General features: G+C 40.7%; 1 protein-coding gene across 13 annotated transcripts in view; it reads left to right on the top strand.

The window, feature by feature from the left end:
- PRUNE2 (prune homolog 2 with BCH domain) overlaps nt 1-16,710 on the top strand; it is a 137,388-nt gene that overhangs the window by 78,778 nt on the left and 41,900 nt on the right. For 12 of the 13 annotated variants that reach the window (XR_013394599.1, XR_013394598.1, XM_077935984.1 and 9 more), the window contains exons 8-9: nt 331-6,889; nt 7,326-8,124. Coding sequence is in view for 10 of the 13 variants with exons in the window: in XM_077935984.1 (XP_077792110.1) it covers nt 331-6,889; nt 7,326-8,124 (7,358 nt within the window). In the remaining 3 variants the exon portion in view is untranslated. Of the gene's footprint in view, nt 1-330; nt 6,890-7,325; nt 8,125-13,215; nt 13,356-16,710 lie in introns of those variants that run through there. The other variant, XM_077935993.1, reaches the window with a different exon arrangement.

The following is a 16,710-nucleotide window of genomic DNA, read 5'->3' as shown; positions in this document are numbered from 1 at the left end:
TTTCTCTGTCATTAAAGTCTACTACTAGCATTGCTGTAATTTATTACCACCAGACTAGGTTCTTAAGTGGGGCCTGGATAGGGCAGGGGGTGAAACTGATTGGCTCAATCTGAGCAAGTTAAGAGGCTAAGAAGGACTGAAAGCAGGAATTTGTGATTTTAATGTGGGTTTTTAAATCTGATACTGTTATGTGTTCTGTTTCTTTGCTTCCTAAACCCCCTAATACATCTCTAGGGGGCTTCTTAAAAGAAAACTTACTCAGTAAAGTTTGTTTTTAACTTTAAATTATGCAACAGACATGATAAATACCACTGCTTTTTCCCTCAACAGATTTGTTGTGAATTAGAAGAATGTCAGAATCCTTGCCTAGAACTGGATCCTCTGGAATATGGATGTGATCAATTCCTCATTTATCACCAAGAAAATTCTTCAGCCAATTGCGATGAAATTTTCCTGCTAATGAAAGACGTTATCAGCAGGAGACATCCAGAAATGGCACCAAACAGTAGAACATCTTCCACTGAAGCGGTTGCTGGAAGCGCTCCACTTTCTCAAGGATCTTCTGGTATTATGGAGCTTTATGGCTCTGACATTGAACCACAGCCAAATGTTGTCAACTTTATAGAGAACCCTCAAGATCATAATGGATCTGTCCAAGCCCATGCTGATGCTAATGTAGATCTTGTGAGTCCAGACAGTGGGCTTGCTACTATTAGAAGCAGCAGATCCTCCAAGGAGAGCTCAGTTTTTCTTAGTGACGATAGCCCAGTAGAAGGAGCAGCATCTCATCACAGTTTCCTTTCCGGTTTTGATTCCTATAGTCCCATTCCTGAAGGAGCAGTAGCTGAAGAAGAAAAATCTCAGCCGAGGAACAGCAGCAACAATTTTGATCTATTCAACTTTGATTTAGCACCAATGGCTGCAGTTCAGATGGATTCTTCTCATTCTGTGGACTGTTCCCCTCCTGATGACTTCTCCCATGACAGTGGTTCATCAGAAGGACAACCACCAACTGACTCAAAAGTAATTGATGAGACAAATCTATCAGAATGTGACATTGCAAATTATTCAACTGATTTACCAATGACAAGAAAGGAAGATGACACAATAAAATTTAATGAGTGTAGCCACCTGCAAGAACATCCTAGTATGATAGACCTAGAAAATGATTCTTCCTCTCATCCTAAAGTGTTGAACAATGTTGAGAGGAGAACTCCACCAATCTCTATGAACAGCCGTGTGGAATCTCCGCCTTTAGGTGATGGGCCATCTTTATTTTGCCCACAAGATAAAATTAAAGAAAATAATGAAACTGATTATGTGAACAATTCTCAATCTCGTACAAGATATGGGAGCTGGTGGGATGGGTTTCAAATAGATTCCAAAAATGCTGTTACATGGAGTTCAACTGAAGCAGAATCTGTATTTCAGAGTCCTGATTCATGGAAAGAATATAAAACAAGTCTATTACTGAAAGAGCAAACTGATAGAAGAGCTTCAGATTCAGTCTGTATACAAGAGCAGCAGAAGCGTATGGATTTTGCAAGAGCAGGTATTTGGGAGAACAAGTTTGGTGCTGCCCAAGTTAAGCAGGATTTGGGATGCCATCAAAAAGACAATGAACAACCAATGGAGGACTTTGCTAGCATGTGGAATACCAGTCAACCAGTTCCTGCAATTTCTGGTCCATGGGGTAATACCAATAGTAATGGTGGACACATCAACTCAAATTCACCTAATGTTTGGGCAGAAATTGATCATGATGGTTCTGGACATTCAGAGCGTACATGGAATGTTCCTCAGGTAGATTTTGATCATATTTCCCCAATGAAACTTGATACATGGGTTATGTCTAACTGTTCACCAGAACACTCTGAATGCAATGATTCTGAACATCTAAACAGTCAAGTAGACCTAGGATCAAAGAATGAAGGACAAGCTAGTTCAACAAAAACCAACAGAACATATGAAAATGCAAATAATGATACGAGTGGCATGCTGAAGAATGTTAAATTGGCTATGGAACACCAAAGGGATACTGTACCTAAACCCAAAGAATTTGAAAATACCAATGGATGGGCCATGTATGACACAAACATTAGAAAAGAGGCACTTGGAAATCTTGTCTCTTGGGAAGACCCCTTCCTGTCATATAGAGAATCAGACTTTAACACCTCAAATACATGTGACGATTTTATTGTTTCTCCACCGGATACAAATTATTCAACATCTGACTCATATGTATCACCAACAGGGGCTGGAGATGAAAAAGAGAGTGAGGGCAAACATTATGAGCCAGTCTTGGATCAAATGGTAAACATAAGCTCGGGTGAACCTGAAACATACAGTTTTGGAGATTTGAAATTGCCACAAACATCAGCGTTATGTTCCACTGATTCTGACTATGGAAGTCGAGGCCCCTGGGAAGCACCACTTAATAATAAGAACCAACTGGAAGCAGTACATTCTGAAAATACTATTATAAAAAATATTGATTTACTTGATTTGAAACAAAAAGGTGCTACATATTTTTCAGATGACTACTGTGATCATGAAAGTAGTCCTTCAAGTTCTGAAGACACTGGAATAATGATGTTTTCTACAGAGAAAAATAGCCACTCAGCTCTAAATAATATTGAAGGGGGAAATGCTTATGTAAGTAGTGATGTCATCCTTCAGGACACAAATGACATGGAGAGAACATTTTCAGTCAGTGATCAAGTAAAAAGAAACAAACAATCAGAGCAGAACACCAGACTTCTAGATAAACAGTTGAACCAGTGGGATGAACAGCTTCAATACAATCATCAGGCTGGATTAGAGCACAGTGGCATCTTTTCTGCCTCAAAGCAAGTAGTCAAGCAACGTCAAAGAACAGATGAGGGAAGTGGGCAAGTCACCCTTGAAAATATTAGGAATGAAATGATGCAAAATGACAATAAAGACTTGATCCTTCCACTTCCTCTCTCGTCTAGTAATAGTTCAGAGGAAAGCAGGGCAAATTTTGGTTCTCCCAGGTCACCAGAAAAAACAAGATGTAGTGACAGTCTAGAAAATGTAGTAGCAGAGCCAGAGGAAATAAGCCTGCCATTTTCCAATGAGACTCATCCTGTCAATGAGGAAAAGAAGGGTGGATCTCTCGATAGCAATGCAGAATATTTTGCTACATCTCCCAAAAAAGAAAACAAGCACCTAGTTCATAGCCTTGACATGGATGCTTACCCAAAATACAGTTTAAATGTGTTATCACCATCTGAAAGTTTGGATAGGGAACTATCTGCACAGAAGATCCCTGAGGAGGAGAGTGCATCCCCAAGTTCCCCTAGAGGAGAAAACCATCAAGGAATGCATTATCCAGAGTTGGTTGAACATCAAGATGGATGGGATAAATTGGAGAAACGTATCTCTAAGTCAGAACCATCAAGTTGTTTGCTACATGATGAATTGCCAGTACCAGTAGGAGAACATCAGGAACATCAGGAATTTGATGAGTCAGTTGCTAGCTTGAACATTCATAAATCTGATTTGGAAACTCCTGAAAATGTTTCAGGAATGCTTAGCAGTCATGGAGCATCTTTAGAGGATAAAAATCAAGAGGGATCAATGGAAATACAACAGGATTCATATACAGAATATACTCAAGCCCTGGATACAATGGATAAGCCTAAAATAAATGATTTGTTGTCAAATGGAATGGATTTGTCTCACAATAGTGAGACTTCTAAAAGCTTGGAGTCTGAGAATAAGCTTTCCAATGAGAAATGTATTGATATTATTCCTCATCATGAGTTGTCCCATATTCTAGATGCCTGGAATGTATCGATGGATGAACAGGCACAGTCTCTTGGAATAAGCCCCAACATAAATGAGGCACTTGAAGGGTCAGATACCATGTATAATTTCCCAGAAGATATTCCTATCAAAGACACCTATTACAAAGAAGACACCACTTGTAGTGGTTCCATTGACTATACACACTCAAGTGCAACCACTCCCGATACAAGTGATTTTTCTACAAATATGCATATTTGGGATAGCTTTCAGGTAGCTAATAATCAAAAAGAAAATGAAGATGTTTGGGACATCACAACTGATGGTGAAGAAGTATCTGGAAAAGAGTTACCTGAGAATAAAAGCCAAGAAGATTCTGAAACAAGCACTGAACACAAAGTGCCGAAAAACTTAGAGCTTTGGAACGCTCATGTGGATGATGATACCGTATCCTCATTATCAAGTCCTGGAATTGATGTAGATTCAGAATACTTGAGTATGCAAGAGACAGGAATACAGGCAGCTCTACATCCTAACAGACTAGAGGCTGACACACCAGGGCAAGAATCTGTTCGGCCTCATGAAACAAACCTTGCAATTGATTCAGAAGGTTCAAGCACTCCGTCTCATTTCAAGGAAAATGTCCAAGTAGTCACATTAAATGAAAATTCAGAAAATCTTAATGCTTTTGACACTTCTGTGGAGGATTATGTTCATGAAACATCTGAATGTTTAGCGCATTGGGAAACAATTCAGGATGAAGCAGATGACCATGCTATACAAATGTCTGCTATAAATCATGAAGAAAACCATGGCCCAAAGAATTCAGATGCTTGGGATGTAATAATGCAAGGTCATTCTGAAACCACATTAGATAAAAATAAAAAATCCATAGTGGACAATCTTAGATTTCCAGATGATTCCTCGGAGTGGTGGAATTTACAAAGCCAAGATGAAAGTTCAATGGAAGGTGCACAATTTTATTCTGATAATGATTTAAAAATTAATGACACAGTCACCATTACACATGGTGCAATGCAAATACACACAGAAAAAAATGAAAAGCGAAAAGAACCAAATTTCCATGATGCTGCTAAGTTTGAAAATGAGTCTACTCAAGATAACAGTGAATGTGAATGCAGAAATGGAGCAAACTCACTGGCCAACAAAGAAGAAGAGTTGGATCAAGGTACTGTGAATTTTGAAGAGTGTTATCCACTGTCACCATCCTGTGAGGATGAAAGTGGTGTAAAACAAGAATCCTCTGTTACTAATGTTAAAGATCAGGATGCTCTTAAACACCCTGTTCCAGAAGACTGGCAATCAAACCTATTGAACGCACTTGCTCAGGTCGATCCAACACTTGGTCTGCTAAGAGATAAAATGAATGCAGCATCTATCAATCCAAATGAAGTAAATGTAAATCCATTAGATAAAAAAGAAACCAGTGAACAATTTCCATCTAATCCTCCACTACCTTTAAAACCAATAAGGAAACCTAGCCCAAGATGTGATGAAGTTACACAGGAAAATTCATTTGTTCCAGATATATTACAAAACAACAACCCCAGTGATTGCCAGGCATTTACTGTTGATCCAGATTTGTGGACTAATGTTGAACAGCCTTTTGTCTTGAGAACAAATGGGGAAAATCCTGATATATTAAGTCACTGTGATCAAGACAGCAGTTCACAGGCCTCAAGTAGCCCTGATGTTTGCAATGAATATGAAAACAAGGAAACTTGTGCCCAGTCTTCTGTTCTAACTGAACCTGAAGAAGCTATTCAGATGTCTTCCATGCTGTCAGAAATATACAAAGACATAGACGTAGTCTTTAATCAGCAGTTGACAATTGACAGAGAAGAGTTATGTCCTGAAAGTCTGTCTCTTGATTATGAGACAAGTGTTGGCGAGTCCTACAAAGGAACACTCGCTGGAAATGAGGAGTTATCTGAAATTGGAGAGGAAACTGTTATGCATGAATCTGACATAGCACATAAAACTACTACTGAATTAGAGGATCTTCCAAGTTCGTGTAGTGAAAATTTGGAAGCAGAACTCATAAATCAGGAAAGCAATGCCTATGAAAATAAAAACTTTGAAGAACAGGAAGGTGCAACTTCCTCAGACAAAATGAAGTCTATGGATCCTGGTGTTGCTCTGGCTTCACCTACAGGGATGGATGATCAGCTGGAAGCATCAGATATGCATGGCATCAGTAAGATGTCAGTTGCCACTAAACCATCTACCACACTGAATGAAATTAATCCCATTGCAATCTTAGACAATCAATCAGAGAAAAGAGTAGAAACCAATGAAATATTCAGAAAGAAACATTCATTGCAAGCCTCCCTAGAAGAAGAAAATGAAGATTTCCTCTATGGTGCAGAAAGTCAATATGCCACTAATATTCTACAAGAACCTGAAAATTTGCAGGAGAATAATAGCCCATGGGTTGTAGGATCACTCACAGAACAATCACCACTTGCATGTACTTCTCCATTTGATGTATCATTTGGTCATGATTACACTCTTCAGAAAGGTGGCGTGAACATTTCAGAATGTGGCACTGTTGATATCAAAGGTGAGGTTGCAGAATATTCTCAAGCAGATCAAGGTTGGGAATCACTGTTAGTAGAGTCTGACGGGACTCCTGGATCTTCATGTACTTTGAAAAAATTTGAATATGAAACAGATTCAAGTAATATTGAATCACCCACGGGTGTCAATGATCTTGATCATTCAGAATCTATAGCTACTGATGTCAACAATGAGATTGCAGGATGCACTCAAGAGGGTCAAGACTGGGGATCATTTCTGTTAGAATCCAGAGAGACTCCTGAATCATCATCTGCTTTAAAAGAATTCAAATATGAAACAGATTCAAGTAATATTGATTTATCAGGTGCTGGAAGTGCAAGGAGTATTTCAGAATCTAAGCCTAGTGATTCCGATGGTAAGACTGGGAAATGTTCTCAAGAAGATCAAGATTGGGGATCTTTATTGTTAGAACCTGAAGTGACTCCTAAGTCGACTGATTTTTTGAAAGAATTTGAGTATGAAGCAGAATCAATTAATATTGATTCACCAGCAGATGGAGTCATAAGCATAGCCAATGGTGAGTAATTAATGCATTTACTTTTAGAACGTGTGTTAGACAAATATGCAGGAGATGTAGTGTGATGCTGACATATAGTACAGTGCCGTGCATGTGCTTCAGAGTTTTAAAATTTTGTGCTTAAATATTTTCTTTGTCATTCCTGTCTATAAAGAAGGCAATATTGATTATTACTGTTTCACATACTGGCAAAAGAAAGAAAAATGAGACTTTGTTGTCATCTGCATGTATCACAGAATATTGTATTTATATACTTTTTAGCAATCTAGAATATCTTGCAATTAGCACTATGCTTATTCACTAAGCCACACTTAAGCAAAGAAAAAGAGGGGGAATAGAACAGGAGGAGGAGCTTAAATATAATGTATTTTGCTTTTAATATTATCTTGATCAGTGACTTGACTACTTTAACTAAAATTTTTCTTTTTAATTTCAGAATCTATCTGTTATACACTGCATAATGCAAGTGAAGGGTGCAAGTCCATAGATAAGTCAGAGATGATAAGACCAGAAAGAAAGGAAAAGACAACTTTGAAAGAAGCCGAAGATCAATCTTCACTAGAGATGGATTATGTCCTCATTACTGGCGAAGAAACTGTATCTTTGAGGAAGGATATCTTGGGAACACAAGAAAGTAATTTCACTTCACAGGAAGCTACAGCAGTAGAACAAACGAATTCTCTTGAAACCTTTTCAGCAGAGACCTCGGATACATTTCAGTCACTCTCCATAATAAATGAAAGTGAAGGGCAGTCTGCTCTGGAGACTGAATGGGAATCTTTCTATTTGGCAGAGAAAAGTTCTGCTGTTGTGCCTCAAAAACTGGGAGATGAAAAGAGATCACCCAGAAGCCCTGCGCGAGATCAGGAATGGACTATGGTGGGCCAAAATGGAGTGAATGATATATCACCTGAAGAAAACTGTAGCATAGACACAATAGAGTCACTATCTGGACACCCTGTTAAAGAATTAGAAGGTGTTTTAAGCCAGGAATTGATATGTGAGACACAAGATGAAACTCTGCTAGAGAGAAACCCTCACAAATCAGGGCAACAAGAGGATGGGAAATCACACAATAAAGGGACAGATGCTCTTTTATTGCAAGTTGTTGCTGGTGATGGTGAATTGGATGTCCTTTCACAACAGCATTCTGTCAATGGCATGGTAACAGAACAAGAAGCAGAAGAGGAGACCCAATTTGTTGGCAGTGAAAGAGAACTCAGTCCTGTAACAGGGTAAGGACAGGTCCACACATTTTATTTCTATTTTTTTCTGTATAAATGTGGGGCAAATGGTCACAGAACCTCTGAGAAGCAGATGCTATTTTTCATTACACAGATGGGGTTGGATAATAGATTCAGCTAGCAAAAGAGCTTCTGGTTAAGCAGGATGGGACATTCAGTTTTTACCAAACTCTCTCCCACCAACTGCAGCCCTCCATACAATACCCTCAGGAGGAGCTTTCGGTACAGATTGTAATGGGGAGGGGGCAAAAACCCAGGGCGCGCACCTTGTACAAGTGGAAGTGCTTTCTACAGACACAAAGCCACCACTGGATACTCCCTATAGACTTTATACCTTTTCTTTCTTTCTTTCAAATTCTTTACTAATAATGACAATTTTTTTAAAAAAGGATCCTGCAATTCTTTTCTCTGTCTTAAGCCAAGTAAGCCTTGCACCTCTTGAAATATTTTTCCAAGCTGAATGCAGGGATGAAGAGTGTTGTGCTTCATGCGTTGGGTCTTATACCTTTCTTATTAAAGCAGCTTCTCACCTTCCTCTGACCAACTTCTTTCTTTACCCACTGTTGGGATATCCTATTCCTAACAATCATCTACTCTAGGGATGTATCGGGATGCTCTACTTTTAGACCAGAAGTTCAGTGTTCCTTGTTAGAGTCCTGAATTTTACAAGTGAGGATTGCAAGTGAAATTCTGATTGACTTGTTCAGGGAGTGGAGATGGAAAGGAGTATCCTGGCAGACGGTGTGGCTAACTGAAGTACTCTGTACTGCAAAGTTTTGTCATAAGCCCCATTTGTACCAACCTGTTGTGAGACTGATCTCTCTACTTGAGTTTTGGTTAGCAAGGCTCATGGATGTAGACAAGGTGCTTGGACCATTCAGGGTGACTTCTTGCGCTCTGGCCCCTTGCCACTTGTGGCTGATAAAAACTAGTTGGGAAGGGACAGCTGGCTGGGCCAGGGATGTGATGCTTCCTTGTGTGAGGGGGTGGTCCCTGCCTGCTTCCAGGAAGAAGTGCTAAAACAACTCAAAAAAACATTCCCTGGATTTGGAAAATCTAAGTAATTATTGTCCAGCTGCCAGTCTCCCCTTCTTGGGCAAGATTCTTGAGCAAATAGTTGAAAACCTGATCCAGGTGCTCTTGGAGGAAACTGATTTTCTAGATCCATTTCAATCAGGGTTTAAACCTGCTTTTGGCACAGAAACTGCTTTGGTTGTCCTCTGCTGGGAGAGAGACAGGGGAAATGTGTCCTTGTTAATTCTCCTTGACCTCTCAGTGGCTTTTGATACCATTGATGTCAGGGACTGTCTGAACACTGAGGAGTGGGCACTCGGAGAAGAGAAGAGTGACTTGGAAGAAGGAATCAATGATCTGGGGGAGCCTGTAACAGCCAGGAGATGAGAGTCAGAGGCAGGAGAAGCTGCAGGACTGGAGAGTGAAAAACAGGTGCATGAGAAGGGAGAGACAGGTCAGGTTAGGGTAAAGGGCTCATCGTCCTGCCCCCACCTCTCCTGCTCCACTGTCTCCCAGGACAAGAAGAGGATTGAAGTGGGAGGAACAGAAACAGGTTGCACAGAGACATAGTGTTGCCTGCTTGCATGCAGCTCAGGTGAGGGAGATACAGTAGTGCCCCGCAAGACGAATGCCTCGCAAGACAGAAAACCCGCTAGACGAAAGGGTTTTCCGTTTTGGAGGTGCTTCGCAAAACGAATTTCCTATGGGCAAGATGAAAATGTCTTGCGAGTTCCTGCAGGGTTTTCCCCCCTCCTTTTCCCCAAGCCGCTTATCAGCTGATCCGCTACGCCGCTAAGCTGCTTAACAGCTGATCCGCTAAGCCGCTAAGCCGCTTATTAGCTGATCCGCTAAGCCGCTAAGCCGCTTAACAGCTGATCGCTAAGCCGCTTATCAGCTGATCCGCTAAGCCGCTAATAGCGCTAATCCGCTAAGCCGCTAATCGGCTTGCTTCGCAAGACGAAAAAACCGCAAGACGAAGAGACTCGCGGAACGGATTCTTTTCGTCTTGCGAGGCACCACTGTACATAAGCTGAGGTTGGAGGTGAGGCCTCCCTGTTGCTACAACTGCCTCATTGGGTGGACATCTAGAAATAGCTAAGGCATTTGAGACATAGGACTGATAGACATGCCTTTTCCTAACTTGTAAGTTTACTTTTGACAATAAAGAGTTAATTTCTCACTCTGGACATGCCTTGCCTGACAGCACCACGACAGTCGACCATGGTATACTTCTGGAGTGGCTGTCTAAGTTAGGGCTGAGTGGCACTGCTTTGGATCTACTTGGATGGTCAGTTTCAGAGGGTGCAGCTTGGGGAGTGCTCTTCAGCCCCATGGAGCCTTCAATGTGGAGTTCCTCAGGGTTTGATTCTATTGCTCATGCTGTTGAACATCTAAATGAAACCACTGAGTGGGGTCATCCAGAGTTTTGGAGTACATTGTCAGCAACATGTTGATTCCGCACAGCTCTACTTCTCCTTTACATCTGCAGATGAGGCAGTGGAAGTGCTGGGCTGAAAGACAGTATAGAAATTTAATAAATAAATAAATGCTTCACTCCTTATACTGCTGGCAAAACTCTGTTCTTCCTCTGTGAGAAATGAGAAGGTTCATGTGAAGCATTGAATTGAAGTGGTTGCTGCTCCCCTCTTTAGCATATATGTTTGGTGATTTTGACAAAAGGCAGCACGCAGGTAAACCAGCTCTTGTAAGAGGAAAGCTTGCAGTGTTGGTAACAGTTGCTGTCTTTGTCATTTGTATGGGAGACAGTATAGGAGCTGGTTCTGGGAACACACACAGCCACCAAAATGAAAGTACAGTTCTCATAGAAGCCAGTCTTTCGCTGCTGATAAATGTGAAGCGTTAAAGCTTTCCAGGGCGTAAATGTAATTTTTGCATTCCTACAGTCCTCTTTTGACATCTGATACCCCAAAACAATACATATAACCATACCGCCATACTATCCTTTGAGAACAGATTTTGATCTTTCATTTCAAAATTAGTTAATTCACATGGAAGGTTTGCTGATTGTTTCGTGACTTTTTAGTTGCTCCTAACAAAGGTGTAACCCTATCATTTGCAAAAAACAAAACAAACACCATGATGTTAGATTGGCAGGGAGGCAATGTGTGCGCAGAGCAACTGTTTACACAACTCCTTGACATGATAAATTTTGTTTGTTTGTAACAAATTTATTTGAAACAAACTGTTGTGCGACTTGGTGCAGTGTGGTAGCTACCCAACTGACTTACAAATTGGGAAGTCAGGACCTTGGATCAAATCTCACCTTGCCATGGAGGGGAAAGGCTATAGCTCAGCGCCAGCACCTGCCTTGCATGCAGAAGGTCCCAGTCTTGATCTTAGGCATGTCCAGGTAGGGCTGGGAATGCCCCCTGCCTAAAACCCTTGAGAGCTGCTGCTAGTCAATGTGGACAATACTGAGCTAAATGGGCCAGTGCTCTGACTCATTGCTTCCTATCAGCTTCAGAATGGCTGGCAAGTATTGGCATCCAGAAGTTCCTAAATCAAATCTTGCCTCTGTCATGAAGCAGTAAGTGGCCTTGGACGAGTTGCCACCTCTCAACCCCAACCCTGTCTGCAACATAGCTATAATCATACTTACCTATTTTTAAAAGCCACTGTAAGAATTGTGTCCAAATGCGAAATATTATTGTTGCTAAGTTCTTGCCTGTAATAAGGCAGTACATATATTCATTCCAAAAACCCAGGCACTGTTCCCCAAATATCCTGCTAAGTGTAGCCCCCCTTTGCCAAAAAGGGGGGGGGGTGCAAATCAGCTGCCTGGGTCACACACTCTGACCTTTAACTTTAGTTGTTGGGTGATAGCCCATGTGTTTAATCAGTGCTGAAGGAAATACACTTCATTCTTAATTACTACTCAAGTACCTGGGTCCACTGGGCTCTCCTTTTAGACCTGTCCAGATCCACTTGTCTGGGTGTTCCTGGTCTCCATTGTGAAATGCTGGAGGACTTGACAACCTGGAACAGTGTAATCCAAGCCTGGGCTTGGATGAGGAAGTCAACAGCAGTAGCCTGGTGCAATATGAAATGGCTAGCTGGGATTGTGCTTTAAAGAGGAAACATGAAGGCGATCAGTTCGGCAAGACGGATGTACAAAGAACTTTGGGAGTCATTCCTGCCTCACAAGTGCTATGTTATTGTCCCTGCTTGACAGCAAGAAGAAGAGGCAAGCAAAAACATTGCCGTCTTTTACTGTGAAGGAAGCAGATCTAGGATCAGACCCTCACATCCAAGAGTGTGGAGTGACCTTGCTCATACTTGAGTTTAATTAGAGTTTAATGCATTTAAGTTTTGTGTGTTCAAGTTCTTTCAAGTTGAGGTTCAATGTGAACATTCATACCCTTGATACACCGTAGTTATTATTGATATATCCTAAAAAAAATAACCTAGACAGAACAGTCATGGCCCAAAAAAGATGGCTATGATTTTGGGGTCCTCAGCTGTCTGAGATGGATCCAGGATAATGGGGTACATTTGGATTTTATTCCCTACTCCCCAAAGTGCAGCCTGAGCTAGCATAATCTATTACATTGATAGTTTGACGTTTACCCCACCAGCACACCCCCACAGAATTTTCCATAGAATTCTTTTTCATGCAGAGTATGAAAAATAAATATGCTATGTAACTTGTGCTGTTCAACTCTGCACCACAACTTAACTGCTAAAATGCTTTCACTGAGCATGTCAAAATAATTATGTCTCATACTACCTTGAAAAATTGGGTTTGGGCTATTGATTAGAAGTTTGCTGCTTTTATCTTTCTCTCACCGTAGATTTTTACTTCGACTCTGGATAAAAAGAGCAGAGTTTTTCAAGCTCTGTCACTGATTTTCTTAGTAAATGTGGATATAATTATGCATGTGTGGGGGGGATATATATGCATATATATTCTGAGCTTGACACAACTCCACAGGGGCCATTAAATTATCATAATTTGCAGATGAATTCTAGTGCTTCTCAGAGCTGCTGTCGCTTCTGGTATATACAGCAGGGTATCCAGAGGCAGGTGATCATCCTTATTTAGAAGTACCACTAGTCATGTGACCAGAAAAATGGTGGAGATCTGTATTGCTAGTGAGCTGCTATAGAAGGGAGATGCTGAAGCAAAGTATTAAAGCATCTTTTTTTTTATTTTCACATTGGAAACTAGCCTTCTAAGCTTCTAGAAGGTAAGCACATTGGTTTTCGTACTGAGAGATTGACAAGGAATGTGCTTTTTCTACTTAAAAGCTCTATTGTTGCAGCATTGCAAGGGTGGGTAGAGAAGGGGGGAAAGAATATTTGTCAGCAGGATGCAAAGGTCCACTGCCTCATTACAGGAAGAAAATAGGCAGCTGTGCCTTAATTCCGTCACATCTTTTTATGAAGGGAACTGTACATGCATTTGATGGACTTGTCATGCCAGGAAGTGGATGCGTTTTGTGCAATTAGGGAACAAAACTTTCCTGTGTCTTTAATTGCTTAAGGCTCTTCATTGTTGTCATTTCTGCATAGCTTTCCGGGGAAGGGGGTGGAGAGAGAATCAAGGCGCTGCCACCGTCTAAGGGGGCTAAAAGCCTGCTTAACCAAGGGAGCGTTATTTGCGATCCCTTCTGCCTTATAGCCACAGCTGCCCTCTCTTTGATCCTTTGATCTGAAATGAAGCATATGACACTTTTTTCTTCAAGCATCCTCCTGGATCATTCGGGTTAAAAAAAGAAAAGAAAGATACTGTAATTTTGCAAGAGAGAATTGGGTGTCAAGTGGACAATGAACAGGAATGCAAAGCTTGGAAAGTCTTATGAGCACTTTTGAAATGATAGCCAGAATTGCTGCTAGTTTAACTGTCAGCGAAATAAGATGGAAAAATTCCTGTGAGAAACTACTTTGAGGTGTGGAGGGTTTAAAATATGAAGTCTTTAAAGCATAAGTGTAAAGAGAGATGTTGTGCATGTGATTAATCTGATGGTTATAAATGCCTATGAAGCAGAGTTGTAAATGGGGTGGGAAGTAGGCAGGTCAGTACTATGCCTTTTTAAGCCACGTGAAGTTAATGTGTTTGGATATAATGTTAGGCTCAGAATCAGGAATCTTTCTCTCATTCTTAGTCTGTAAAGCGGTAGTCGTAATGTCTTACATCATGAAGCTTATAAAGCAGTTAGTAAAATGATAAATAACAGTCTTCCCTGAGAGAACACTGTGAACAATCCTGTAGCTGTTGTGGCAATGCAACATGAAATGAACCCTCTTTAGGAATCTGAATCTGACGTATCTTCTCAGCCACAATAGCTTTCTCCCTCATTTCCCCTCATGTTTTCATTCTTACTGCAAAGATCATAGGAACTTCCATCTTCCAGTAATCAATGCTGTCTTCTGTGCTGTCTGGGACTGATGACAGTTGTAGTTCTGGAGGGCACCAGGTTGGCCAAGGCTGATCTAATCTTCAGTGTAGTGTTATAGAAAGTCCAAAAAGTCTATATAGTTGCACCTTTTTATATGGCTGCTGCTAATCACCTTGTGACCCCAATGAGGCAGCTTGGTTTTCTACATTCTTTTTTTATAAAATCACAGTTCTCTTCTAGCTGATTCCTACAAAAGATGCTGCCCTCCCCTTCAGTTCACTGAGCTCCCTCTCTTCAAAGCTCTCCTCTCACATTCAGACTTCTGCAGCCTTTGCATTTTTGGCTTTGGTAAATCCCAACTTGACCCACTTAGAGCCACTGAAAATGCTGTTGCTAAGACAATTTCACTGGTTAGGGCAGTTAGTGCACCAGATTCTGACATCAATTCCTTTTGCAATGGGCTCAACTCACTTCCTCCCCCCCCCTTCCACCGGCCAATATTAACACACCTGCTTTCCCATTTTAGGGCTTTCCCATGCATATTCTCAACCTAATTTTTGCATTTGCACACACAACCAACACTTAACGGCTTGGATCAACAGCCTATCAATATAGCTCAGGGCATCCTACCCTTTATTTTCTTCAGCTTTTATTTATAAAAGAATTATGCTGCTCAGTATAATAAAAGTATCTATGCTGTTTACATAGAAAATAATAAAAGTACAAACAATAGCATTCAATAAGGTTCCGAAAATCTAAGTGAAAACAGAACAATACTGTGGACAGTATAAGCCAGTATAGGCAATTCAGCATGGAGTCCTGATTTGCTTATTATTCTTTTATGCCTAGTGCAAAGTTTTGTTCCTGGCTGAAACTCATAAATATTATTGCAGACATACAGTATTAATAAAATATTGTTCATATGATTAATACTGCAATCCTATTCACACTTTCCTGAACAAAGTAAAACATAGTAGTAAATATAGATATGATAATGCTTAGTATTAACTCCTCCACATCATAGTAATGTCACCATAACAGGATCAGGTCCCTGTTTAAATATACCCTTTGTTTATTCTTTTATTTTTTAAGCAGGGTGATACATACGTAGCTAGCTGTGAAAGATTTATTGAAATAAAATATTTTGGAGACCATGCTGTTGTCATTGTCATGACAGTATGCGGGGGAATAAATAGGACTGAGGCCACCCTGTGATAGATGATAGGTTGCATTCATGTTTCCCTTTCAAACAATGGCAGTTTATTCACAGGTTAACAAAAGTTCTGCCATCTTCATACTTTATACTGGTTAAATGACTACTGTTCCTCACCATTTCACTCTAAGAAGAAAAATAGTGGTTGGCTGTTCTGTTATTCCCTAGCATTTATTTTGGAAATATTGAAGAATATGAATGATGGAAGATGCTACCTTTGAAAAGCACACTCTCAGAACTGACGTTTTTGTATTTTCCTTCACAGTGTCTTTTTTTGACCATCTTAGGGGGGAAAGCAGTCAAGTATTGCTAGACGTCTTAGCAGCAATTTAACACCAAAATAATGCTGCAGTTCCTTCTGTACTGAGCTAGGGATACCTGGTGCTGGGAATCCTAGGTGGGGAGAGTGTGTGGTGCACAGGTCATGCTTGCAGAACAGAATGCTGGACTAGATGGGTTGAATAGTGGGTAGACATGGCAGATGACGCAGCGATTTCTCCAAAGCAGCTCTTTATTTGTAAGCTGGAACAGAACTGAACTGCAGACAGCTCAGCCGGCCTGCTTTTATAGGCAGCCGGCTGTCAACATTGTAGCAGCAACAACCCAGGGTTTCCCGCCTAAAATAACTGACATGGACCTGAGTGAAAACTATCTACAGTATCCCCCTGCTGGCCCAGGGTGAGAACTTCAGTACATAACAAGATGGGCCTTCAGCCTGAACCAGCAGGGCTCTTATGTGTGACTCAAGCCCTACTGTGGGAAGGGCAATGGTTTCCTCATTTGCATAGGTATTACAAGTGGATTTGTAGAAAATGAATAAGCATTTTAACTTCCCTGACAATAATTTTGTTGATTGCATCAGGCATTCACTTCACCTTTCCTCCCTCAGTCAACAATGATTTACTAGGCAATTTAAAATTTGCATGCATTCACATGAATTAGAACAAGGAAATGAACTATAACCTACCCCTGCCCAACCCTAGAATGTGA

The sequence above is a fragment of the Podarcis muralis genome, chromosome 11, assembly GCF_964188315.1.
Source record: "Podarcis muralis chromosome 11, rPodMur119.hap1.1, whole genome shotgun sequence".
Lineage (NCBI taxonomy): Eukaryota > Metazoa > Chordata > Lepidosauria > Squamata > Lacertidae > Podarcis > Podarcis muralis.
The sequence above is the reverse complement of the archived record's forward strand: the minus strand, read 5'-3'. Positions and strand labels throughout refer to the sequence as shown.